Below are 27,736 nucleotides of genomic sequence, written 5' to 3' on the forward strand. Positions count from 1 at the left end.
TTAAGCATCTTTAGTCAATAAGACAATAAGATATTCATAGGTCCACAGACGTTGACTTGAGTATTTCCTGTCACATATTTTCTCCTTCCCAAAAACAAAGGAAACTTTCATGCAATATAGAAAGAGGTCAGTATTTTCTGAGATAATTATCAGCTAATTAGTACATGTCCTGGCGTTAATTTCTGTAGACATGCACATGATGTGTAAAAAAGAGTTCCATTGTCCTTGAAGACAAACCCAGACTAACAGGTTGATAACAGAAATAAGCTCACATTTATTATGCAAAATAAAACAAAGGAAAAGGAAAATATCAAAACAAAAACCCTACAACAACAAAGGAACAGGATGTGCATTTGAGCACGAACAATCTTCATAAAAACCAGGAAAAATTAGGAAACTTCAAAGCAGATTAAACAGCGCAGAACATCACATAGTTAAGCAGAACTCCTATCCAGCCACAATATTTACTTAAATGTCAGTGCTGTTATATTCACATTTAATTCAGTGTCCTTGAACACATAATATTCCAGGATGGATGCAAGCTGTACAGAGTCCAAGAAGGTTCAAAATCATATCATTATATATCTATCTGTATTTATATTTATATAATACACAAATATAAATTCTTTCCAGGCTTTAGAGCATCTTATATTAAATTCACAGCTGGATATGAACAAAAAGAAAATACAACCAAATTATTAATAATATCTGGATGAAGTCCATAATTAGTTCGTGTCCATCCAATTTTAATATCAGGATCATCAAATACATGTCCAAGAATACAGTCTTATGCTCTAGGGCTTATATTTTTGACCAAAGGTGATTCTGGTATAGATAATTATAACACTGGGTGCAAAAACTGGGGCAACGGTGGCGTCCGTGCTATGGAAATAGCAGATGATATTTCTCTTGGCTTTAAAAGAACAGTGAAGGGGAAAAAGAGTCCCAGACTATAGCAAAGCTCCCGTCACACAAATGCTAGCAAAAAGCAGGAGAGTGAGTCCATGGCTCGTATCTATCCTGGTACCTGGAGAAGAAATTACAGGCAGATTTGTTATCCTAAAGCTGACAGAGCAAACAGTAAACAGTGAGTCATGGGTATCAATTACATCTAAGTCAACATTCACAACGTATCATGAAGCACATGCATTTTTCCTGCTATAGATCTTGTTATAGCTAAAAACCAGTCAATTTACTTCAAATAAACATGTTGTGAAACCCTGGAAAGGCATGAATTTTGATACTTATTTCCACTTCTAGTTACACAAAAGAAGATGTTGTTATGGGTTGGAAACTTTGCTCTATCTGAACATCTAGCAATCCTGCAATTCTGGTATTGCTCTAGTGCAGAGGTTTTATCTAACAGGGTAATCTAACACGTGTCATTCGGAAGACCTGTATTTTTTTTCCCTCTCGGAGAATTGAAAATTGTGTCAGCAGGTTAGGAAATGTACCACTATTTTACATCAAGTCAGTAAGGTCAAAGACAAAGAATTACACTTTTTCAGCTATGCATTGTTTGCTCTTTTATTTGTTTATTCATATATAATAAACTCTATTATATACAATATCTCTGTTAATGTCTAAGCTGGGGAAAATCTCATGGATTCATCAAATACATATCTGCTTTCCTGATTATATGTTTGCGGTTCTATTAACAAATTATGTAAAGAGATGATTTATGAATGATCATTTTAGCATAAGAGGGAGTGAATTAATGGATATTGTAATAGGACTCATAAACTGGAGCATCCATTCATGAATTTCCATCAGGAAAATCACAACATGAAGTATAGGCAATTTAAATGTGTGCATATATTAAAAGAGATGCTTGTTGACTGGGAATAAGGAACTTGTCATGGAGTTCTTGATTATTCATTAAATCAATAAATTAACTTATTGCTTCCTCAAAATTATATTATAGTTAATATTAAAGAGGGTGCACTACATCCAAATACAAAGGAGAAGTTAAAAGTTAGAATGAAAGCAAGAGAGAGAGAGAGAGAGAGAGAGAGAGAGAGAGATGTATATGTGGCCATAAAACCCCTAATAAAAAGGCAACATTGAGGAAATGGAAAATGAAATTTTCAGTAAATCACTGTGACATTTACGGGATTCTTCCTTTAAACCAAGCACTTGTTTGAGAGGAGGAGTGTCTGGGGAGTCTCTATCAGGATGGAGCAGAGAAAAAGCAAGAAGAGAACAGAAAGATACAAGCATACGACCTCATGCTCCTCCCTGCCAGATTTCATTCAGCCCATGTTGATCAACTGAGCAGAAGCTTTGCTGCGGAGAAGCAATCACAGTTGGCTGAAGCGTCCCATGGTTTCCTCCTCCTCTTTATAGGGAATAATTAATCATTTGTCTCAAAATCTCCAACCTAGGACACTCTGTGACAAGAATAATGTAACCTAATGTTACATCATTCCTGCAGGCTGTTGTTGCTCTCTGAGTCTGTCAATTACGTGTTGCATCTGCACTTTTATAACCAGTTCTGTCCAATTAGCTATAACTAGAGTCAAGAGTCATGTCAGAATATCGCGGCCTGTAATTAAAGCCTGCTGATCTTTTAGATGGATTACCGTGTAGGTGTAGTTTGGTAAACGTGCCTGAGGCATTCTGGATCTGCACTGAAGTTAGCGGTAATTATGAATGTTAGCTAAACTTTTATGTTTTACTGTCATTATGATTAATATTCCCAAGATAGTTTATAAAGATTTCAAATGTTTCATTATTTCATTTTATCAAGTAAAAATGAACTAGTGCTTTAAATGAAATAATTACATTAAAAAACATATATTTATTACTATTATGGCGAATTCTAAATATTTTTAATGATCTCAAGGTTCACATTTTCTAATTATATTGATAGATTATTATGTTTTCTTCTTTCTTTCTAGATTCTGTGAGTAAAATGATCTTTTCATACAACCTTGCAAACTTATAGTTAGTAAAATGATATTGTTAGCTTAGAAAAACAAATACTAGCTAAATTTGATTACATTTCAGGTATTTTCTCACTATGATGATTTTTTTCTAGTGTCTAAATATATATATATATATATATATATATATATATATATATATGTATATTACAGCCATTTTCCTCTCTCTCCTGCTCTATACATGAGGCTTTGTGTGTGTACGTGTGTGTGTGTGTGTGTATGTGTGTGTGTGCCTGTGCCTGTGTGTGCATGAGAGACAGCGTGTGAAGCTTGTCTGCCATCCCCATGTGAGATTGAGGTGAATATCAGATATTCTGTTAGAGCAAAGCTGCTCACCATGTTGAAATGCCCTTCCAACCTTTCAGCTGTCTCTGACAACATGCACAAATAGCCTTTCACCCTGCCTTGTCAGCTTGTAGGACTCTTACTAACATACCACTGAAACACATGCTGTAATGTTTTAATCTGAAATATTGTCAGTCTAATTGTGGATCGATATAAAAGGCACTTTACAGGTTCATATTTATTAAAAGATAAAGGTTGACTAATAAAACCATCCTATAACAACCTACTTTTAATTTTACAGTCTTGTGTGAAGCAACCGTTTCAAAAGGATTCAAATAAATTTTCTATTAGGATCAGCACTATTCCCTTATGCAATATCTACTTTATCAAATTGATGAGGAGAGGTATGGCTTTTACTGGCAGGTGAAATGGCCTATAAAGTTCTTTACAGGAACTCCAATAAATTCCATTATAAGTTGCTGAAGTTCGTATGAAGCAAATTACAAAAGCTATTAAGTTTTAAAAGTTACTTTTAGAATTTGAATTTATGAATAAATCTCGTATTTAATGTTTTGCCAGTAGCTCCAGATGAAAACTTTCACGCCTGAGACATTCAGGAAAATGTATGAAACTAAATTAGCAGTTATGAGATTAGCCGTATATCACCACACATGTTAAAGTCTGGGGTCTACTTGATTATAGCTGAAGATAAATGGAAGACATGCATTATGACTTTAGGTGGACATCCTCTTGCTGTGTGAACAGCTGAGTCACTGCCTCTCTTCAAACAAAGACTGAATCCCTCTTCAGTAAGCACTTAAATAAGCGATAAATTAAAATGATGAACTCCTTGTACTAACTTCTCTCCAACACCGTTTTACTCGTCAGCATTATTTAGCTGTCAGAAATCTGACCTATTTGTACTAGCATTATGTTCTTTTTGATGGAGATAATAAAGCCCTTCTGTAAGTGTGGATAAGGATGGCTGCCAAATGCTATAAATGTTACTGTTATAAAACGTAACACACTTTTAATACTTGAATATTTAGAGCTGGACAGTAGTGCAATGGCTGTTTCATCCTAATTTACTAGTAACGTATGAAGTCTGGTATGGTTTTATTGAGAAGTACTCTGTTGAGAATAAATTGAAAATAAGAATAATTGTTGGTTGTTTGTTGGTATTCTATTCAGATGTTTTTTTTTAACATTATTATTTATTGGGGTTTTGGAAGCCTTCTAAAAAACAATTAAAAAAAAAAAAAACACACCAAAGAAACCATAAATAATCTTGTGAATGCAAAGAATATTGTGGATGCAGATGCCTTGCTGGTAGTTACTCTTACCTGATCCAGCACTGTGTTTGACTGTTTTGGACTGTGATGCCTGAGAGGTAGAGGAGGACTGGGAGTGTTGGTCTGAGTTCATACCATTGCTGTCTTGGCCTAAAGCCGAGCTGTTCTTACGAGGCTTCTTATTGGTCAGGTGCAGAGGTGAAGTCTTCTTGATAAGTCCTCTACGGACTGTAGCATTGACCTTTAGGTAGGCCTGGGCCTTGTACTCTTTTAGCTCTCCGTAGTTGGCGTCTGTGACTCGGCACTCATATAGGCCCTCATCGCTCTTGCTCACCCGTGCAATTTGAAGCTTGTGGGAAATGTCATTGCCTTGGACCTTGACCGTCTGTAAGAATAACATGCAACAGGGTTTAAATAGCATCCAATCTGTCAATCATTCATTTTGGTTTTCAATTTGATTTGCATTTTCCAATTGACACTTATCATCAATTGTTAATCAAAATCATCAACTTACACTTATTTTAGTTCCTTCATCATCTGGGTCTGGCTCCGGTATAAGCTCCATCTAAAATTTAATGGAAGCATCAAAAACATGAAAGGCTGCCTTGAGGATGTCATTTTAATACATGATGTAATCTTACATCAACGCCCTGCACCTTCACAAGTTCGGACTACTTCATCTCTTAATAACTATGGTCTGAAATTCTTATTTGCAAGTCATGGTACCAACCTAGACTGTAACCGTTTCAAAGACTCTGCAGCGTTTTCTGTTCAAGGGAGAGGAAAAGACATCACGCAGTTTCTACAAGGCATTTCTTTTTTGACAGCTGAAGGGAACGCTGGTTCATTAGAACAGTCACAGCGACAGATGGCAGCTCAAAAACCTATTTTTCTGCTATTTAGGAAGTTTAAAATATTCAAAAAGTACTTCAACAAGGAAACAACATCAGGAAAGAAAGCCTGTCACAAAGAAGGAGTACAAAGGACAGTGAAGCTGAAGGGTTCCTGGTTTTATCCCTGCATGAGCACTATGGATGCAGAGCTTGTGTTGGAGAGCTTTAGGTTTAAGTGCTCTTCCTTTGACTACTGCTACCAGACTGTTGAGGAAATCCCCTAACCGTTTGCTGCTTGAAAAATGCTTTGAGAAGCCACCCAAATTGCCTTACCCCCTCTCCCAGTGTCTCCCTAGAATAGACTCCTGATCCTGTGACCCTGACCAGGATAAAATGGTTACATAGGTTAACGAATGAATGAACACTGAAAAAAGTCTTTTTGTAAAATGGCGAGCATCAAGCCTGATGCCAGTGTTAACATTTTTGAAGGCTAGAAAATAAAAGATCTAGAGCAAAACCTACTGTATAAAGCCACATGGAAGAGCATGATCCCTACCACTTCCTTTTAAATATTGTATTCATTATAAAAAAAAAAACTATTTGCCATAAATTGGATTTATAATAGTTATACATTTGTAGAAGTACAACAAATACAAGCTAATTATGATCCAATGAATTTCTAATTACAACCCTGGTTTCTAACATGTCCCGGCAAGTTGAATCACTAACTTCTGTCCCTGCAGGAATGAAATTGATGACATCCAATATACCAACTGCAATTTTCATATAGATATGTACATATATACCAATCAAATACAATTGTTTTTGAAAATGCAAGCCAGTCCTATTATTCGTAGCCCTATGCAGAAAAACAAAATATTTTTACCATTCAAATGTAAATTCGTTACCGTCTATGGAGCCACGAGTCTCGGAATGTTCTTGATGGACCACTTCTGATTGTCGGCCCTTTACAATAGGCTGCTTCATTCAGAAGACCCTGTCTTGCCTTGTGTTCAGTGAGATTAGCTTCTTTTAAAAGGTTCCCCATGATCATTTTGCATAATGCATGAAGCTCTGAAGTCTGAGTGCTAAATTAATGTCAGAAAAGGTGAATGGCATCAATTCTGGTGAAGAAAAAAAAGGGCGTAGTGCTCATGAATGGCTGTGGTTGTGTAGCATTTGTACTTCATTACAATGAAATTTCGCCTACAGTCCCCTTATTCTTCTGCTATATTTCTAAATCTTTGACCCTCTTTTAGCAAGAACATAAAGCAAGCTCAAAGACTGTTAAACAGCATTGATGAAAAGATGAAGACCAAATAAACGTTGCATAGCTTTTATTGCCAAGGTTTGCCCTGTGTATGCAAAATGGAGCACAGATACATTATAATGGCAGCGCCAGGGCTTTAACAACCCCTGGACCAGATGAACCACAGCTGAGTAGACATATGCTAAACATACTTTTGTTCACACATAATGACCTCAGGGCTCCGTGGAATAAAACAAATGTGTGTGCATCTGCAAATTTCACATCATGGCCTTGTCTAATTCGAGGCGAACAAGCTCTGGACTTGCAGTTTTAAAAGCATGGAGATAAGAGCTAATTAAGCTCTTGCATGCACTTAAGCAGTTTGCTTAATAATCACACATCAGGATGTACATTTAATAACATTTATCTGCGCTGATTCTGATACAATTATCTCGTTTCATCAGGAGTGGCCTGTTAGACTGATTTTGTCAATTGTGTTAACACATCTACTGTAGATTTATAAAGCGTACATAGATTGTCTTAACCTAATGCACTATATCAATGCAAACAGTTTATGTAATTATATCCTAAGTGCATTATTTTCTTTGCAATGAGAAACTTCAGCCCACGGTATGCTTTATAATAGTCATGTTATTCCTCCGTTCTTTTTCACTGCATGATACTGCATGATCATTCAGTCTTCACTGGTAAATGTTGAGAGTCATCCCAAGTGATCCATGAATCAGATGCTTTGCTCAGTGAACAGGTAGAGTCCTGAACTGTTCTACCCTTGTCAACATTTTCAGTCTCTTTTCACTGTTGGAAATCTCCTCAGTTGCCTGTTTCCAGTGTTCGGTGTGTCTTCAAGCCATCAAATGTATGTTTTTTTTTTACTGACAGTCCCTCATAACACCGGCAACACATCCACAGAAATCTCAGACATATAACTTACTCCATGGCGGCTCCTGACAACTATGAACTTAATGAATTTTGCTAGCTTGAAGACGTGTGTGTTTGTTTACGTGTGTGTGTGTGTGTGTGTGTGTGTGTGTGTGTGTGTGTGTACATATTTCTTTTGTACTTTGTTGTGTTGATGTTCTGTTGATTCAAGCCATAAATCTCTAAGCTGCAGAGAATTGTTATACATATGTAGACATCTTGAAGGAAATGACTTGTTAACTCCAGTGAGTCTAGGAAGAGACAGATGTTGGTGATTGATTTTATCTCAGGTATAGAACAAGGGAATACTTGTCACATTTGTTCATGACTTCAGGGTGTAACATGGCATACAAATCTTGCATGCTTGGTTCAATTTGCTGAGGCTTTGAGCACTAAAATGCAACTTGCATTGAGAGTACAGGGAGAAATCATATCTTTAATAAAATGACACGTACAATGCCTTGCCTTAAATATAGTTTTAGTTGCATATTAAATTGTCTAGATACAAAGACTCAATGGGGAGTGGAACTGCAGTTAAGAATTTCTGATAAAAATGTTGCAAGAAAAACTGTAGGAAAACCACAGCTAGGCCTTTGAGGAACATTAACCTCCAAAAACTACACTCTAATACACAGTAAATATGCTTATATTGAAAAACTTGTGAAGTGTCTAATGATTTGTTGGTTAGTCCTGTCCAGAGACCCACTTGGCTAGTTAGTGATCTACAAGATGGCAAGAATGATAATGTTGACGTTGGTATTAGCATGAAAGCTGGAGAAATGATGGTGTTGACATTGGAATTAGAATAAAAGCTGAACCTTTGGAAGTTGAATTGTCTAGTGTACATATGATGAGGTGAAACAGGACCAAAGCTCTGCTGCATCACTCTTTTTAGGTAGAGAAAATGCAAAAGCAGACTGCAACTGGTTCTACTATCACCAGGAATATGGCCTGCATTGTAGAAAACTATTAGTGGACATGATTCAATTAAATTCAATTCACATTTATTTGTATAGCGCTTTTAACATTGGACATTGTCTCAAAGCAGCTTAACAGAACATAAGAAACATATAATACTATATAAGGATTGATATAATACAAAAAGGTCAAGATTATTATTAGACTTATATTTAAATGTGTTTGTATTTATCCCTAATGAGCAAGCCTGGGGCGACTGAGCCGACTGACAAGGAAAAACTCTTCCTTAGATGGAAGAGGAGGAAACCTTGAGAGGAACCAGACTCAAAAGCAAACCTCATCCTCATTTAGGAGACACTGGATGGTGTGATTATAAATATGCAGTCTGACAATTGTATATTGATGAGGAGGTTGTTGTCTTCAAAGACCACATTAAGTTGGCATTTACTCATATAATGATTGAATACTTCATGAAGCGGACTCCAACCGGAGTTGATACATTTTTAGATGCCTCAGGATCCTCACAGGTTTGACCTCATCTCAATGAAGGTCCAAAAGAAAACATGATGACCATGTCATCAGAATCATCAGAATCAGAATACTTTATTAATCCTCATGCGAAAATTTGGTCAATTGATAAATGTCAAATTAATAAATTTAAATTATATATTTAAATAATGTTTTATATTAGACATCCGCAGGAAGCTTAAACTAAGCTCATATAAGCACATAGGATTTATGATTGCACAAATATCAAATACCACACTTCCAGCACTTCCTTTTCACTGTCTGCCAGCATTGTACTGAATCAAATAAATCGAGTGTATTTTGTTTCGTTTTGCTCTTTGTTCTTTTCACTTGATATTCTAAGAAAGTGCATGTCTTGCATTATTTAAAAGCTGGGCTTATGGGTTAAGTCTAAATATAATCGTATATTTTTTTTTCATAGGTTATAAAAAGTTCATAGCCAAGAAGGAAAGATATAAATGCCTTTTCTTAGAATTTTAAGAAGACTATAATAAGTAAGGAAGGTTTTTTTAAGTGGATTTTTAATTGAGTGTTTCGCTCGCTCACTCATTCTCATTTTGTGTTAAGAGCTACAGCAAAAATATGTTTAAATACATACCTAATTAAACATTATATTACATATTACATACTAATTACACAATTTTAATTAAGTGCACATTTAGGACATGCTGCTGCAATGCAATTGTATTCACAAGGAATCATCACGATATTTTTCAAAGCATCTCCCAAATGCAATATACATTTCTCATTAAATCAAGCATTTATTGAACTAATATCCATTATCTTTTAAAATTAAGAATATATTATGTTATTTTATTCATATAGATCACAGGTTGTGTGGGCTGGAGATTGGATCAGAGTAGATACATGCGAAATAAAATCAATGATAAATAACTAAAATAAATGTCTCCTAAAATGAACACAGTGTTAGTTTAATATTTAAACTATAAAAAATATATGAAAAAACTATATTCAGTATGTTTTGTGAATTACTGCAAACCTATTCTTACCGTCCTACATTCACAGGGCACCAGTGCAACTTAATGGTTTATTGATTAAAAATGATATACCATGTATAATAAGCTATGACTATTGATATACATAATTAGACCACCTCCACCTCCTCCCTTATCAAAATATCAACTGAGGAAATGTCTGCATTAATACTTCCAGCCAAATTCCAATTTTTTCACTATTTCAAACTGATAATGGCTGCATTTAAATAAGGTTTAAAATCTGAAAAAAATATCTGTTATCTGGTCATTCACCTCATCTAAATGCTTACATTTAATTTTATTTCCAAACATTTATTGTCATTGGAATACTCACATAGGCAAGACTTTATAATCATTTGATGCTTTAAAGACAAATGGGTTACTCAGTAGAGTCCAGATGAAATAAACTGTTATCAATCTTTTATGGGGGACAAAAAAAATACAGCGAAACTGTTCTGTCTACCAGGACATTTCTCAGGCCATGGCAAAACAAAGATACAGTAAATCCACTCTTCTGCAAAGGCTTTCCACTAGCCACTAGGTTTTGGACCATGGATAGGGGAATTTGCCCATTCAGCTATGAGAGCATTAGTGAGGTCGGGCACTCATGTTGTGTCAGGAGGCCTGGTGTGTTGTCCAAAGATGTTTAGTGGGGTTGAGGTCGGGGCTCTGTGCAGGCCATTCGAGTTCTTCTACTCCAAGGATCTTGCTTGTACAGGGGCATTGGCCTCCTGGTTCAGGTTTCAGCCTCTGAGTTCCAGTGAAAGGAAATTGTAACAGCATACAAAGACATTCTTTGCTTTAAATTTGGTGGAAACAGATGGGGAAGAACCACAAATGGTTGTGATGGTCAGATGTTAACATTCATTGTCCATACAGTGTATCATGACTAGGTTCTCGCAGTTAAACTCTTAAATGGAAATTAGATATGGATAATGTCTTACATACTGTATATGCAAAGAGGTAGGACAAATATATAAGATCTGTGTCAAACAATCTTGGAATAGGCATCAAGACCCAGAATGAAAATGAAGGCAATATCTTTTGGAAGAATAGTTTTCAGCTTACAATACACTTTCAGGGACTTGTAGAGTCTATGACAAGGAACATCAAAGCTCCTGTGGCAGCTCATCGTGTCCCAACTCCTTACTAACACATTTTATGCTGGCTACTCAGCAGATGCCTCAGCATGTGCAATTAACACCGCTCCGTATGAGGGCATTTAGGATCTGCAGATGTGACTTACTATGACGAGAGAAACACCCCAGATATGATTGATGGCTTTAGCCTTGAACTAGACATTCTATCTGCTCATGACTGACAGCCTGAAATGAATTATTTCACTTGGATTTGGAGTGGTTTCGCTTCACATCCTTCCCCAAAGCACAATTTTTTTTGTCTGCGTTCTATATGTGTCTTATGGCTTTGCTGTCTGCTGACCTGCTTATTGTCTGTCCAATACATCATTTGCATTCCAATTCCAAATCTAAGTATTTTTTTATAATATAAGATGCCTGCAAACAGGTTCACTAATGCTTGTGTTTTGGACACTAATACGATTACTAGCATTGAATTTGTGTGCATAAGACAGACCATAATTCACAGAAATCACATAAAATGTTTGTATTATTTAATAAATAAATAAATAAATAAATAAATAAATAAATAAATAAATAAAATGATATACAATATAATATACAAAATTATATACAATGAGTAGTTTCAGCCTCTTATTTCCATTGAAGGGAAACTGTAACACTAAAGAATACAAATCCATGCTATACAGTTTATGCTTATTTTCTCATAAATTGCATTCAATGAGTAAATAAAAAATATACAAACTATAGAAACTTTGTACTATGATGTTCTATGGTTGAACTGTTGAAGGTGCTGATAATTAGGTGATATAGGTGTGTTAAAGCAGGTCATCCGTGAAGTGATGTGGCACTAGACGGTGAAATCTCTACTGCAAGGACAGTATTTTCATGTTAAATATTTTCAGACGGTTGATTTCATCAGAGCTTATTCATAGTAAAGTACCCTTCTTTTATTTCTATTCTGTAAACTGAAGAAATCTGGCACTTGATCAAATGTCTTTTTTGTAGGGATTCAAGTATGCAATCTTTTAACCTCGTTTGAAGACTTATCATCACTATGCATGTATCTTGCTTGCATTTCTGTTCGTACATGTAATGCTTGCTCAAACATTTAATTCTCTATATAATGCGTGTAAAATAAAACTGTCAATAAAAAGATGCAGGTGAAGCTGCTCTTACATGGAGACAACCATTACGTCTCTTGAGTATTTGTGAATATCAAGTGATTCCGGTTATATCTGTACGGAAGCATCAAATTTTCTACACGTTTGTGGCCAAGATACTAAACAAACTTCTTCTTCTTTCGGCTTTTCCCTTCAGGGGACGCCACAGCGAATCATCTCTCTCCACCTATCCCTATCTTCCGCATCCTCAACACTTACACCCACTAGCTTCATATCCTCATTAATTACATCCATATACCTCCTCTTTGTCCTTCCTCTTTGCCTCCTGCCTGGCAGCTCCATGTCCAATATTCTCCTACCAATATATTCACTCTCCCTCCTCTGAACATGTCCAAACCATCTTAATCTGGCCTCCCTAACTTTGTCCCCCAAACGTCCAACATGAGCTGTCCCTCTGATGTACTCGTTCCTAATCCTGTCCAATCTTGTCACTCCCAAAGAGAACCTCAACATCTTCAGCTCGGCTACCTCTAGCTCTGACTCCTGTCTCTTCTTCAGTGACACTGTCTCTAAACCATACAGCATGGCCGGTCTCACCACGGTCCTGTACACCTTCCCCTTGACTCTCGCTGATATTTTCCTATCACACAGAACTCCTGACACCTTTCTCCACCCATTCCAACCTGCCTACACTCGCTTCTTTACCTCTTTCCCACTCTCTCCATTACTCTGGACTTTGACCGCAAGTACTTAAACTCCTGTACCTTCTGATCATGATACTAATCAAACAAGGTGAGCTAAAAACAAACTGAGTGAGATGCACCAAAAAAAACTACTAGACAAACAAAGAAATCCTATTTTAGGGTACTTTGCTGCTAATTATTTTTATTCTTATTCATATGTAACTAGCTAATCCACTGTTCAAACACATAGACACAAAGATACAAAAGCTTGACAGAATGAATCCAGACAAATGTTTGCTTGAGCTCCATCACTGTTGAATTCTTGATTAGAAAGAAGGTGTTGATTTACTTTCTATAAAATCGCAGCTATGACAGGAGAGACAGCTGTAATTAATATAAACATGTTTATATTAATGTGCTTCTTCTACTACATGATCATCAAAAAGAATGTAATGTACAATGTAATGATTGCAATGTACCATTCAACATTTAATAAAAAAACATATTATTGGCATTTTCCTATGGTATAAAACGAATGAAACAGCTTGGGACATGCGTCACAGCGGACTGATTCAGATAAACCTGCCATTGATTACTTTTAAAATAGCAGCTATTGTAATTGTGTTTTATTCCTTATTAGAAGAACAACAGTTTGAGACCTTGGAATTATATGGCTGACAATTTTGTTTATATTAATATACCAAGCCATGAGTCCCATGTTGCAGCTCTTGGTAAAGTCTTGGTAAAGCATATACAGTATATAGGGATGTGGTAGCCTAGTGGTTAAGTTGTTGGGCTACTAAACGGAAGGTTGTAAGTTTGATTCCTACTGTATGTCCACCAGTTTCCCACTCCTGGGCCACTGAGCAAGGCCCTTAACCCTCAATTGCTCAGTTGTATAAAAATGTAAATCGCTCTGGATAAGGGCATCTGCTAAATGCTGTAAATATAATGTGACAGTATAAACTTTCAACGTGAATATTATATTTGATATTTTCCAGCATACCTTCGTGCACTGGCATAAAATACTAAATTGGTATACTCTATTGACATAAAACAATAAAACAACTTAATGTTAACTTATTATATATCTAGGTGTTTTCAAGATATTTCTTTTATTTTTTAATAATAATAATCTTTCCTAAATCACCAAATTCCCTGTTTACATCTGAAATCCATGATTCATTCTATGTTCTCCACATTAATGTGAATATTAATGCCATTCTTTAATACTAAATATCCTGATTGCATGATTGTATAGCTGCAAAATACAACAGGTTTTTCTCCACATGGTAAAAAACATTCACTGATGCTTTTTGTAGCTTTTTAAGACTATTATTTACATGGTACTTATAAAGCACAGCTGTGAAAAACCCACAAATACACACAATACCATTTAATCAGTGCTCATCGGTTGCCACACAATACAATATGCTTTTCCTACCCTCTGCAAACGACTTTCACACAATGAGGCACAGTGGCAATTACAGCTTCAAATCGACATCCTTAATCAAAACAGTGTGGCAGTTCCATTTGAGCAGGCTACATGAACCGAAGCCCTCCTGAGTGAATGCATTTTATTTGGTGGCAGGAATGAGAGACAAGAGGCCCATTGGCAGAGCAGAGGGCAAGAGGTTAAACCCAGAAGGGGGTCAAAGTCATCCCACACATCAAACTGAGCCGTCTGTTTTTAATCTAATCTGCCACTTTTATGTGTGGGCACTCATCTCCTTTACGGCTGCAGGCAGACGTCCACAGGCTTCTCTTCCAAAGAGTCACAATTGGCTCTTAATTCATCCCATTATAGCAAAGGGCTGAGGGGTATTTAGATAGGGACAGTGTTATAGCTTAACATAGAAGGGCCAAGAAGACACATACACTCTATAGTATTTGCTCAGAATATGGGGCAAATGAGCTTATAGTCTGAATTCTATAATAGTTTGAGTTTTTTATTTTATTTTATTTTTTTGACAAAATACCTAAACAGTATAGTTCGTAGGACTACAGTATAGGAACGTGAGAACAACTATAACAAATATTGTTTTCTTAATGTAATGTAAATGTAAAATTATTGTGAGGAACAATTTAACATTTAACATCTACCATCTTTTTACTCTACTGATTTTCTCCACTAGGGCAAATCTAATATGCTCCTGTTACAATAAGAAATCTAAATTAAAAATAGGAAATTTGTTAGGAAATATGCTTTAAAAAAAAAAAAAAAACATGAAACATGAAATTTGTGTATTTAAAAAGATCATTCTGCCCTTATATTTATCTTCGTGCCTGTATATTTATCTAAATATTTATCAAAAATTAAACAAGCTAAACTTAACTGGCCTTGTTTAACTTTGAAATTGCTGAAAAATAGAATAATACTACATAGAAAACTATCAAGCTCTTTTACATTTTTTTCAATATGATGCATTAACACCAATTGTTTGGTTTATGTCACTCATTAAACAGGAGCTTGTGGTTGATCGGTGTTCACACTGCTATGTATTATGAGATTTCTTCTGTGTTGTTGCAGGTGTAAATGAAAAGCAGAGAGCACGCTTTTTTTTTTTTTTTTTTTGCGTTTTCTGTCGTTCATACTTTTAACTCATTTATGCATAAATTTGCAATCAATTTCAAAGGCCACGTTCATACTGCAAGTCTTAATGCTCAATTCGGATATTTTGCTCAGATCTGATTTTTTTGTTTGGCTGTTCACATTACCTTTTAAAATGTGGCCTATATCAGATACCAGTGTGAACTGTTTGCTGTTTCGAACTGACTCACATGCGCAAACGAACAATAACAATGACGTCACACGCAGCACGCCGTTGCGCTAAAGTTGGCGAGGTTATGGAGGAAGTAAGCATTTTCGCTTTTCTTTCTAAATATTTGTGTAATGGCAGCACAGAGAAAATTTTTGGGCAACTTTTGATTATTTGATCCATTCTGAAGGCGTAGTCACGTTTGTGGGCGTACTCGCCGGCACATAATTGTGACGAATGTTGATGTAGATTGACGTAAAAGTCGCATCAAATCTGCCTTGGTTGTTCACACTGCGGCCACATTGGAAAAAATCAGATCTGGGCTAGATTTGAGTGTTCACACTACTCCTGAAGAAGTCTGACCTGGTCACTTGACCCCAAAAAAATCAGATTTGGGCCACTTTTACCTGCAGTGTGAACGTGTTACCAAAGAAACCTTCAAAGTTTTTTTCTGCATTCATTCTGACACCTTCACTGAAAGACATTAATATAAACATGAATGAGAGATCATCACTTCACACATGACAAAGAAATCCAATCTCATTTTTTTTGCGCTCATGACATTTACATGCCTACCACGATCAGACGTCCTCTGATCTTGTGCAATCGAACACTGATTATCTTGAGATTGTGATCAATATAAGTCCATGAGTGATTTTCAGCTAAGCTTTGGATTCTAGTCTGGTGCTAATTTACCAATTGAACAAAACAGCAGTATCTTCCGCTTCCTCTCCACAAGTGACACATGAACAGTGGGAGGCAGAGCAGGATGACTGAATACAGATTTTTCTGGCACAATGCAATCAACACAACAGGGTTTAGAGCAGCATATGAACATTTCTGTCATATTTCTTTTTGCTTCTTAAAAAATTAATAAATTAATCATTACAAACCCATTGCTAATACAATAGGTTGTTATGGCAAGCAGTTCTATGAAGCATAATGCAGGCATGCACATTTGCACATGTGGCAAGAACAGCACTAGCCATGTTGTTGTAAGGGGCTGAGCCAGATCAAATGCAAGTCATTCACTAATTGGATGCCCTTGTGCCCAGTGTCTTCAAAGAGAGCAATGTTTGTTTTGATCTAGTAAATTGAATTGGACCACGCTGCTGGCATCTTCACTGCATAGTGCATGTTCACTGAATCCCCATCCTCCTCCCTTTCCATACTTCTGTCCACTCCTTTTCTTACTCTCTCTCCCCCACCTATTTCTCCAAGTGTCTCTCTCTCTCTCTCTCTCTCTCTCTCTCTCTCTCTCTCTCTCTCTCTCTCTCACACACACACACACACACACACACACACACACACACACACACACACACACACACAGACTCGCTCTTTAGCTTGTTGCAGTATCCTTTGTCCATGGATATGGTGAGAAAATCACTTTTGTGGCATCATTATAATTTAAGAAAGCACACACACCACACACACTGCAAATGTACAGGTTTAACACTACACTCACACCAATTCTTATTTGTCTGTTTTCAGGAAAAATTGACTTTTCACCCATGATATATGAGCAGCTTCACTGAAGTAGCTTCTAAATCAAATCTTAGGCTTTCATCAAATCACAAAGAAAAGTTATATCTGAAGATGGTTTTAACATTTAAGGCTTTCTCCAACAGCTCATTGAAGGTTTTCTCAATCTGATCCTTTTGGAGTTTAAAAAGTAAAAAGTAAACTTTTGTATTATCCGTGCAATATTTAGAAATGAATGACCGACATAAAGTCAGTATTTATGCTGGTAAGGTTATGTATATTCATTGATAGATTTCATAGTTATGTTAATTTTCTGGTCTTCCTATACAGGAGGTGTACTGTATAAGATGTGTTTAAGATTTTTTTCAGTAACATTTGGAGCAGTGACGATCAGTTTTGTTAAATCACTGCAGAATCATAGTTTAACCACTATTTTTCTTAAATGATTTGACCTGTGCACTATTTGTAAGTGTTTTCTGTTACCAAAAAGTAATATTTATTGGATTTGTAACTTTTACTAAAAGTAAATGGCTTGTTTTGCCCTAATAATTTATGTATTTACAGATTTTTTATTTTATTTTATTTTTTTAAATTCAAAAGTGAAATTAATATATTAATGCTGATATTAATGCCGTGTTTATTTATTTATTTATTTATTTATTTATTTTTATTTTTATTTTTTTATTATTATTTTAATCATCATTCTCTTCTGCAAAAAAATATAATAATAATAATAATAATAATAATAATAATAATAATAATAATAATAATAATAACCTGAGCTTAACCTAGGAAAAGAAAAAAATGCTTGAGACTTTAAAGTGGCATAAGAGATTATGAAATTTAAACTCCCTTCTTTGGGTGTATTTACAGCTCAACTCAGTGTGCCGGATAAGCAGTAGAAGATGGATGGATGGAACTCAGTGTGACATTATTATGAATATACCAAAATGTCTGAAAGGTTGTACTTATGTTTGAAGTCAGAATAACAAATTTTATTATTCAATCTTCGTTAAATGCACTTAACTCTAAATATAAGAGTTTATTCTCAGTGTCATTATTTTTTCCTTAAAAAATATTTATTTATTTATTTACATTACATTATACTTTTAATGCCAATCATTTCTTTGCCAATCAAGTTCAACCTGTACCAGCATGCATGCATTCTACATGGAGGACAAACATTTATTCTGCCATGCTGGCACACTCTCAGATTATTAAGGTCAAATGCCATGACATTTAGAAGCAATCAAAGCTAATCAGCCATGCCAAATATTGTACCAACACTTAACAAGATTTAAGGAAAAATATTTATATTTTATCCAATATGTTTATCCATGCCTGTCATCTAAATGAGGAAATGGTACTATACTAATGTTCCCAATCACATCTTCCAATTATCCTCTAATTGTTACACATATGCAGTACAAAATAGGAAATGCAAGATGTATAGTTTTATTTAATTAAATCATCATTAAACTTCACAATATTTTCCCACCCGGGTCTTAAAGGTCAGATGTACTGTGTGTTCCTAAATTAGGCCAGCTATATATCATATTGACATGCTCCACTAAACTTTTCAAAGAAGTTCTAATGAAATTATGTACACTAACAAAGAAAACAAACAAAAATGCCCTGATCAATGACTTGTTGTTCTCTTTTTTGCTGTTCCTACACTTTCTTTTGTAGTGCACAGCAGTATTGTAAACTATGTCTACGTGTGCAAATACAGCTCCCTCTTGGATCAGTTCTTAGTTCAAATTCTATTAAGTGGCATTTGCAAAGACCGTGAGATCCATTCCATTGCAAATGTCCACTGGGAAGTGTTTATAAGTAATAGGAACAAAAATAAACCCAATTTTACAGTTCCCATTTTCCAGGCGTGTATTCTCCAGTCAGTCATTAGATGTTTGAATATCAGTGCAAGTGATGTGTTTCTGCAATATACTGTATATTATGTATACATTAAAGTAGTGCCACTCATAGTGAGCCCTGGGGAGCACCTTGTGTCCGTGAAAAATAGCCAGCAGAATGTTTTTGCTTGCATTTAAATAATGAAGCTCATATTTGAAGAGTTTGATTATGTTCATGAATGAAATCTGTTTTTAGGGAGTCAGTGAAATTTATTTTGTAGTTACTGGAGTCCTTGACTTCAAAATGTATGACAACTGCTGGTTTAAAGAATAACATGAAATAATAAATAATTCTTAAATCAGTAGATTTAAGGATAGATTCTTAATAGTTTTGTTGACAAATTGTTTAGGGGATGCCCCCTTTCCTGAGTACAGCTAATGAACCATAATGGCCCAATAATTATGTATTTAATATGTTTGATATATTTAAGTGTATTAATGAACCATTTAAATTCGTAAAGTGTAAAAAACACTTGATTGTGTTGTTGAGTTAATAGATGATGTTCTTTCAGAAAGACAACATACTCCATGTTGAATTACCATTATCACAGGTTAACATTGTCATTACTTTGATTGTCAGTTTCACTGTAATTGTGCACTATTTGTACAGATCTGTTTCTTGCAGAAGTAAAACAGTAGCTTGCTTTAATCACAAAGCCAGATTGGTTTTGTGGTTTCTAATATGCTGCTTTAAATGAAATTGCTGGTGATAGATCAACATAAGATAAGTCATTTTTTGAGACCCAAAACCCATCTGCAGGTAACAGAATGATCAGAAAAGCGACAACACTGATTGTCAATGTGTCTTCTTAATGAGGAGCTGGTCGATAGGAGCAGTTATCAGAGCCAAGCGTTTTCATTGAGCTGCCATCCTTATTGTCATCAACCAAGAGAAAGCCTGAAAGATAGATTTTGTATTTACTTGTGCCTGTGAAGGGTCTGCACTCTAAATCACATTTCCACAGAAAAATACATAGTCTGTTAAGCAGAATGTCTTTGCAAATACATGATTTTTTTCTTGACTTTATCAGTTTTATCAAATCACTGCAGAATCATAGTTTAACCACTATTTTTCTTAAATGATTTGACCTGTGCACTACTTGTAAGTGTTTTCTGTTACCTAAAAGTAATATTTATTGGATTTGTAACTTTTACTAAAAGTAAATGGCTTGTTTTGCCCTAATAATTTATGTATTTACAGATTTTCTTTTCTACGGTGCATTGTTTATGTAACCGTATATTTACAGTAGTAGCCGCAGGGTTTACATTATTCCTTTAGTTTATTATTTTCTTCCTGTTTCTCGCTGCAATTATTTACAGTCAAAATATTAGACAGAAATCAACCTTACGTACATTTTAGGCATTGCTAAATATATCTTCCTCAGATCATGTTTTTATTATAGCTATTATAGCTATATTTTTCCAACAAATAATTCATATAATTGACATTATAATCACAAATGTTTGTATGAAAAATCATCAGCTAAAATGTAATAAACAAGGCGTAATATTTAATTCATGAGTCACAAACAATTCCCAGTGATGCAGGTTTCTCTCTTTTCTCACTGTAGAATATTGACATTGATGCTTATGAATCCTGCCAGTACATAATATTAAATGCTTACCCACATGTCTTTGTCAAGTGTTTGATCATGCATGGTAGGCAAGCCTGCATAACCGGTATACAGCCTCATTTTGGAGATTCAAGCATGCCACTTGACCCATGCTCTTGCTTTTTAGAAATTCCAGATGTGTTTTTGGTGATCTGATATCACACATGCCATCTAAACCCCAGCTGTCAGGCTCATGGCCTTGACCACTAGGCACTTGTATGCTCTACAAGTCAGAAGCACTGTAAAAGCTAATTACACCATTGACATAAGATTGGTGAGGGTCAGTGTAATCAAATGTGTCTGCTGTCAATATCTAAACAGATCAGATGAGCAGGTTGTTTCGGTAATCTGCTGATGACACTGATTCATTGAGCTCACTTGGTTTTACTGTATATTAATAAATGGCATGAATACACTAATGGACATTTTAATGCAAGTAATTTGGGGGAAAAAGAGTGGTAATTTTCCACTAAAGAGTGGAATATAAAACAGATAGCATACTTTATCTGGTTTTATGGTTTTAAAATGAATATGCAGTGTATTATGTATGACATTCTCTTGATCTAGAAAGGTAATTCCTCAATTCAGCTTCTTGTGAATATGGTTCCCAAAAGCATAGTTGCAAAAGATCACAAGGAGATGGGAGTAAAAAGGGTTCTTTTAAACATACACATGTAGCACTTAAAATAATCTTAACATGAATACGCTTTTGAGAATCTAAGCCCAAATCTTAGCTTGGGGGATGAATTTGTCTTTGACATTGAGCAATCATTTTGTGTATGCATAGACGAACTGTTGATGTGTCTCTGCCATGGTAGGACAAGCTTTAATCTGCTCGCAGAATTCGGATACGACTATATTTTTAGGAATAGTAAGCATGATTTCAAATAGGATTTTTACTTGTTTATGTACAAATGTTCCTTTCAACCAGTTATTGCAATTTGATAATATAATTGTCTACATCTGTCAGGCTAGATAGTTACAGCTACTCAGTACAAAGAGGCTTGAATTCAATTAACAATAAAGGAGAAGCTGTACAAAATATAATGTAATGGATGGGTTGTACAAATGGTCTAGGAGGGCCTTGTTGTTTTAAAAAAAAGGAATTCATTTTTAACATACAGATCATCTTATTGAGTGTTGGTTTTACAGACGTGGATTATTATTTATTTATTTATTTATTTATTTATTTTATTTGCATGTATTGGAACAAATACAATAATTATGCTAAGCAAAATGTTAATGAAGCTAAGTAAGATATATATAAATTATATATATATATATATATATATATATATATATATATATATATATATATATAGAATGATATAAGGAGGAGTGAGATTGAGCTGATTTCTATATAACCTTGACTATAGATTCATGCAGAGTATCGAGATGAATCATTCCTTTGATTTAGTGTCCACTCAGATTTATTTAAGCCTTTTTCACTTAAAAATCAAACATCGAAAACATATCATCAGCAGTAACTGAGAAAGAGCACACAAAATACAGATGCATAGGTACTTTGTGCAGTCACAGTGCAAATAATGCAAAGGCACAAATCACAGAAACATAAAGTATGTTTGGTGTTCAATGTTGTGAACGAAAGAACTGTCTAATAGCAAGTGTTCTGGCATAATTACAAGCCTGGAACCCTTGAATTAAAAAAAGAAAGCAATTAATATTGGGTTCTTATGGGTATGCACAAATCGCCTACGATGACACCCCATGCTATATGGCATTCAATATCATCACCAGCTGTCACTGAACCTTTTTGAGACAAATCAGTTTCACCCATTAGGATTACAATAGCAAGGATCAGACCAGACAAAAATCCCAACACAAGCATTCATAAATACACAATTACAAATATCTGAATAAATATTTCTTCATTCATTATTAAGAGTGTGAGATCTTAAAGGGCATGCTTTATATTATGCTTCCACAAGAAAATCACTGCTGCAGTCCACATCACCAGTATGCTCAACACAAATTCATATTCATGTTCTTAATGGATACCCTTCATAGGTGAGCGCCTTTAGTGTAACATCTCGGAACCCATTTGCAGTAGTCACTCATCTTATTACTCTGACTTGTCAATAACAGCTTTTTATAGAATACCTCTTCAATCCTTGTTTTTGTCAAAGCCTCAGCTCACCAGCGACCCAGCTGCTTGTCATGTGAAGCATGCTGGTCTGGAAAGAATGAGTTTCTATGAACAACACCACATACAGCACAGCAGCTACTGTCATTCCCGATCTGAAATTGATAGAAATTGTGGATCAAAGCCTCAGCAATATGTGCATGATGAGCAACAACAATAGTGTTGTAATAGTGGTATTAAACCCAAGCAGATTTTTCTGGGAAGAGAAAAAAGAGGCACCTTCACCTCATTGTGTAGCCCAGGTGAAGGTAAAGGCACTTGTGAAAGGAAGCAATCCTGTGCTTGGTGTCAGTGATGACAAACTGTAAAATGGCCCCAAATACACGGTGATTGAGTGAAGGCTTAATATGAGCAAGCAGTGGTATTACTGCAGTGCCGTTGACTGCAATTCCACTGTAATAAAAAAACAGCTCTGATGACTTAATGGAATGTCACAACAAGCCATGGCATTTGCTCAAAGTGATTATGAAGCATTGTGACAAGGTGAGGTATATCTGTGCCTCTCTAAAATGTAAGCCACAAGGCAGTCTTAGACATGATAAGGTATAACACAGATTACAATTTGCTTTATAAATAAACACAGAACATGTCACACGCTACAAATGAATGTCACCGAGCTTTTGTAATGCTGTCACAAATGTTTCAGAATCAGCTCCTTTTAGAAACATCACAGACACACACTGTCTTCTTGTCATTCAGGCAATGCCATTACTAATAAGCCGGTTGGAAGCCTAAGATGCCATCTCCAGATATGCCCCAGTCCTACATCCTGTCCTTCAAAATGAGTCCAGTTGCCTTACGGCGAGTGTGTCACACAAATCTATGGGGATCTCAAGAAAGGTGAGACTTAAATTTGGTAGGAACCATGCTGGTGGAATCTGACTGACATGAAATCTGACAGTATAACAGCCAATTATATAAAGAACATATATATATAGATATATATATATATATATATATATATATATATATATATATATATATATATATATATATATATGAGAAATTGAACAAAACATACATACATAGATAAACACTATAGAACGCTGCAGGTTTCTGAGCTCTGTCAAGCGGGAGGAGAATAAAGACATAAGAACAGTTTCTGCAGTAGAGAGACAATGGATGGTTTTGCATTTCAGAGCAGTTCTACACAATAGATATGGAAACTTACATACAAAGCATGGCTTTTCCAGCTCAAGTCAAGCAAGTCAGTATATAAATGTTATTTATATCTTTATATGAAGATTGATCAATTTATACATATTTATTCATATATTAATAAGATACAGTGAATGAATTTTTCATCATTTTAATATCAAGAACAAATCCAAATACTCTTTACAAAGTGAATTTATTTAGAGGAGAAAGTAGTGTTTCATGATCAGTTTGGCTAGACGATGCAAATGAATACTCACTAAAGCCAATGGTGTTGACATACCTTTTACATTATTTGTGTTAAACTTATAGACAAAAAAGAAAATATGAATTAATTATTTATATAGTGTTCATAGACGTTTTTTACAGAATAGTAGCTGAGTGATAGATTCGATCTATCTATCTATCTGTCTATCTGTCTATCTGTCTATCTATCTATCTATTTATCTATCTATCTGTCTGTCTATCTATCTATCTATCTATCTATCTATCTATCTATCTATCTATCTGTCTGTCTGTCTGTCTGTCTGTCTGTCTGTCTGTCTGTCTGTCTGTCTGTCTGTCTTCTCTTCTCAATCTGTTACAAATAAGATATTTATGTTTACCCAACCTTCTTATTTCGTCCAATCAGTGAGAATACACTGTTCATTATTTATTTCTATAGCTTCTGTTAAAAATCTGTTCAGTCTACATACACACCCACTATAGCACACTATACACACAAAATATTAACTTAATTAATATTAAATATTAACAACTAATCTATATATATATATATATATATATATATATATATATATATATATATATATAGTTACATAGTTACAAAAAAAATAAATAAATAAAAAAGTATACATATATAATTATTTATTTATTTATTTATTTTAATACTTTTTCCCACAAATCACAGATTTTCACCATCTTGTATCACCATAACGCGCGTGATTACCTCGGTCTCCTCCTCCTCCGACTCCTCCTCCCCCTCCTCCTCCTCGCTCGTTCTCGGCTCCTCAGGAGCGCGGATGAACCACCACTGGATCTCCAAGTAAACGGAGGAGGTGCCGCTCTGGAAAGCGCACGCCATCTCAATGTTCTGTCCCTCCCTGGCAGTGATGTTTGACGGCAGATCGGTGAATCTGCCTGCGAAGCAAATGCGGCCATACATAAGCTATCACAAATGCGCAGTAGAAAAGCGCAGGCTGTTGCGCTGATACTCTTTATTGATTACTTAACTATGTCATCCATCAGGCAATAAAAACTGCTCAGTAACGGTTCAAGATCAATAGCGGTTCTGTTTGCGCACGAATAAGGGCAAATATTTTCAGGGGAAAATTTTTCATATGATTCTTTTTTTACACCAAATAAAAAAATACTTTGAGGTTTAAACACGTTAATAGGCTTTTACATGGTCGACACTGACTTTTGCATTCAAGATTTTTTTGGCTGCATGTGAGACCCCGAAGCCCATAATCAAGCCTAGCTTCTGCACATCCGACAACTTGAGATGCAGCTCGCGCGTGACGCCCCTTCAAAGTTTATTCCCTCGCGCTTAACGGGAAGAAAAAGCATCACGAGCTCTGGCAGAGCGAGAACCATGCACAGTCTCTACCGGGGACAAAAGGCACGTTATTCAGTTACCAAAAGCAACAGTTGTTACTAATAATAGGAAACATGTCCTAAAAAAATCATCATTCTGCCATTTAACCTGAGAATCACATCAATCCAGATGAATTCTGTGATGGATATTAAAGACCTTCATCCCAAAAGATCAAAGAAAACATCAGTTTGATTGAAGTCTGATCAGAAATATGATCTAATTCTTGTATTTTTTTTTTATGCTCACCTTGAAGAGAAAATCCGATCTGGATCGACAAACAGGAAAAGAAAACCAATCCAACAGAGTCGTGTAAGGTCCACATCGTTTCCATATGACGGAGAAGGTCTCGCATCAACCGGGAAAAAAACAATATGTTCCGATGAAGAAGAAAAAAAAAAAGAAAGAAAGAAGAAAGAAAGAAACAGAAAATGTCGTTTTCTGGTTGTTAAAAAGAAGTCGATGAGAAATGGTTGGAGTTTAAATGGCGACTGTGTTGCATGGCTCTAACTTCAGGCTCGGATGCGACTCCCGGTGAAGTTGTGCGCTGGTGATGCTGGTGCTCTGTGTGCGCGAGCCGCTCAGATGGATGTGAGAAGAGGCGCGATGCCGTTCCCTGTCGGCGCGCGTAACCGCTGCTGCTGCTGAAACGTCAGCGCGCGCGGCTCCCGCCAACGGCGCCAAGCTACTGACTGCTCATCAGACTGCAAACCGATAGGCTTCAACCTAGCAAAGGTTTCAAACTAAATGCATTTGAGCACATTATTAGTTTAAGTAAATTAAAAGGAAAAAACATACCTGTAAAATGCTACACTCAAGAATATACCTATATATATAGAGTATATATATATATATATTCTTATTCAGCAATGATTTTTCGGAAAAAGCCCTCAAAGCAACGAAGTGGACTTGATGTAAGGTGCCATTTGCTTGTGGGGTTTTAAAAAGGGATGGTTACGTCACAGCTGACCCCTCACTGCATGCTAAATGACTCTCCAGGATGAATGCGAGCATGAAAATGCACATCCTAGTTTATTTCTTTTGTTCATACAGAAATACTTATTTGGACGCATTTGGGAATTAGAGACCGAATAGGTAGACGGATGTATTTGGGTGTAAGTTAGTACAGATGTGCAACATAAGGAGAATAACATGGGTCACAGGAAGTGGTGAATTAATATTCCAGGATAAAAGAAGCATAATTTTTAAAAATCTTTATTTTTGGCACCTACGGTACACATAGGTACTTGTCCACAGGGGAAGGTGGGGCGATAGCAACATATCAGCTGTTCCACAAATGTTAATCTTCACAAAGACCTAATATCCAACTGAATATATTTTAAATCAGGCAACATAGTAAATATCTTTTTTAAGTGACCATTTTTTAAGATGTCTCTATTTGACATAAAAGGATGTTGCATTGGTGCGGTATAAGCTAATGCTCTAGATGTTGTGTAATCATGGGTCAGTGTGCTCACTTCTTCACTTTATTCCACCAAACTAGACACTGCAGCAAGCAGTAGTAGAGGCCCACTGGGGCAGGAAAGACATTGCATGCTCACGATGCATGTTTAGGTGAGAAGTCTACAGGACGTTTAATGATATGGTTGCTGAACAATGCTGACTGACAGGGTTGCTGAAGCAAAGTGCTATTGCAGATAGTTTGTCTATGATGTACAGAAGACTTTTATTGTAAGATATATTGCAAAAAAAAAAAGAAAAAGGGATTATCAAGTGGATGAGGTTGTACATTTAGTACGAAATGTATATGCACAATGCTGCAATGACTAAGAGAATGCAGAAAAACATTCAATGACTATATATTACAGGGCTAATTTTGCTTTAACCTGGCAACCCTGGACTCCATCAGCCACTGCACATCACCTGCACAGGACTATGAGCACCTGAATTACTTTGTTATCTGAATATCACTGGTATTTAAGTCATGCATTTTATAGCACTCCTTGTTGGTCTTTAATCATTGTCACCTTGATATGTATTGTGTCTCGCACATGCATTTCTCTCTACAACCTATTCCTGACCGAAAGAATCAACAAACAATTGTTACAGCAGGACTTTTGTAATTTCAGCACCTGATGTAGGAGCAACAAGGAAAGATTAAATGGATGCAAAGCAACACTTTTCCTGTTCCTGACCAGGCTAGG

At 35.7% G+C, this 27,736-nt stretch overlaps 1 protein-coding gene across 1 annotated transcript; it reads right to left on the minus strand.

Annotated features, from left to right (window-relative positions):
• Positions 1-254: 254 nt before the first annotated feature.
• vstm2a (V-set and transmembrane domain containing 2A) lies at positions 255-26,193 on the minus strand. The gene is made up of 5 exons (XM_060869173.1): positions 25,821-26,193; positions 24,927-25,117; positions 5,037-5,087; positions 4,574-4,907; positions 255-1,027 (listed from the first exon to the last, which is right to left on the minus strand). The coding sequence occupies exons 1-5, from the start codon at positions 25,924-25,926 to the stop codon at positions 951-953; spliced, it is 759 nt and encodes a 252-aa protein (XP_060725156.1). The 5' UTR covers positions 25,927-26,193; the 3' UTR covers positions 255-950.
• Positions 26,194-27,736: the final 1,543 nt, after the last annotated feature.

This window comes from Tachysurus vachellii, chromosome 5, assembly GCF_030014155.1.
Source record: "Tachysurus vachellii isolate PV-2020 chromosome 5, HZAU_Pvac_v1, whole genome shotgun sequence".
Classification (NCBI taxonomy): domain Eukaryota; kingdom Metazoa; phylum Chordata; class Actinopteri; order Siluriformes; family Bagridae; genus Tachysurus; species Tachysurus vachellii.

What these genes read in the sequence shown, in the direction of transcription:
- vstm2a (XM_060869173.1), bottom strand. Translation starts at nt 25,926, where the DNA reads ATGCGAGACCTTCTCCGTCATATGGAAACGATGTGGACCTTACACGAC. An exon ending in CGGAGGAGGAGGAGACCGAG is followed by an intron (nt 5,088 to 24,926) that starts GTAATCACGCGC and finishes ATTAAATTTTAG; the next exon opens with ATGGAGCTTATACCGGAGCC. An exon ending in CAAACACAGTGCTGGATCAG is followed by an intron (nt 1,028 to 4,573) that starts GTAAGAGTAACT and finishes TTTCTTCTCCAG; the next exon opens with GTACCAGGATAGATACGAGC.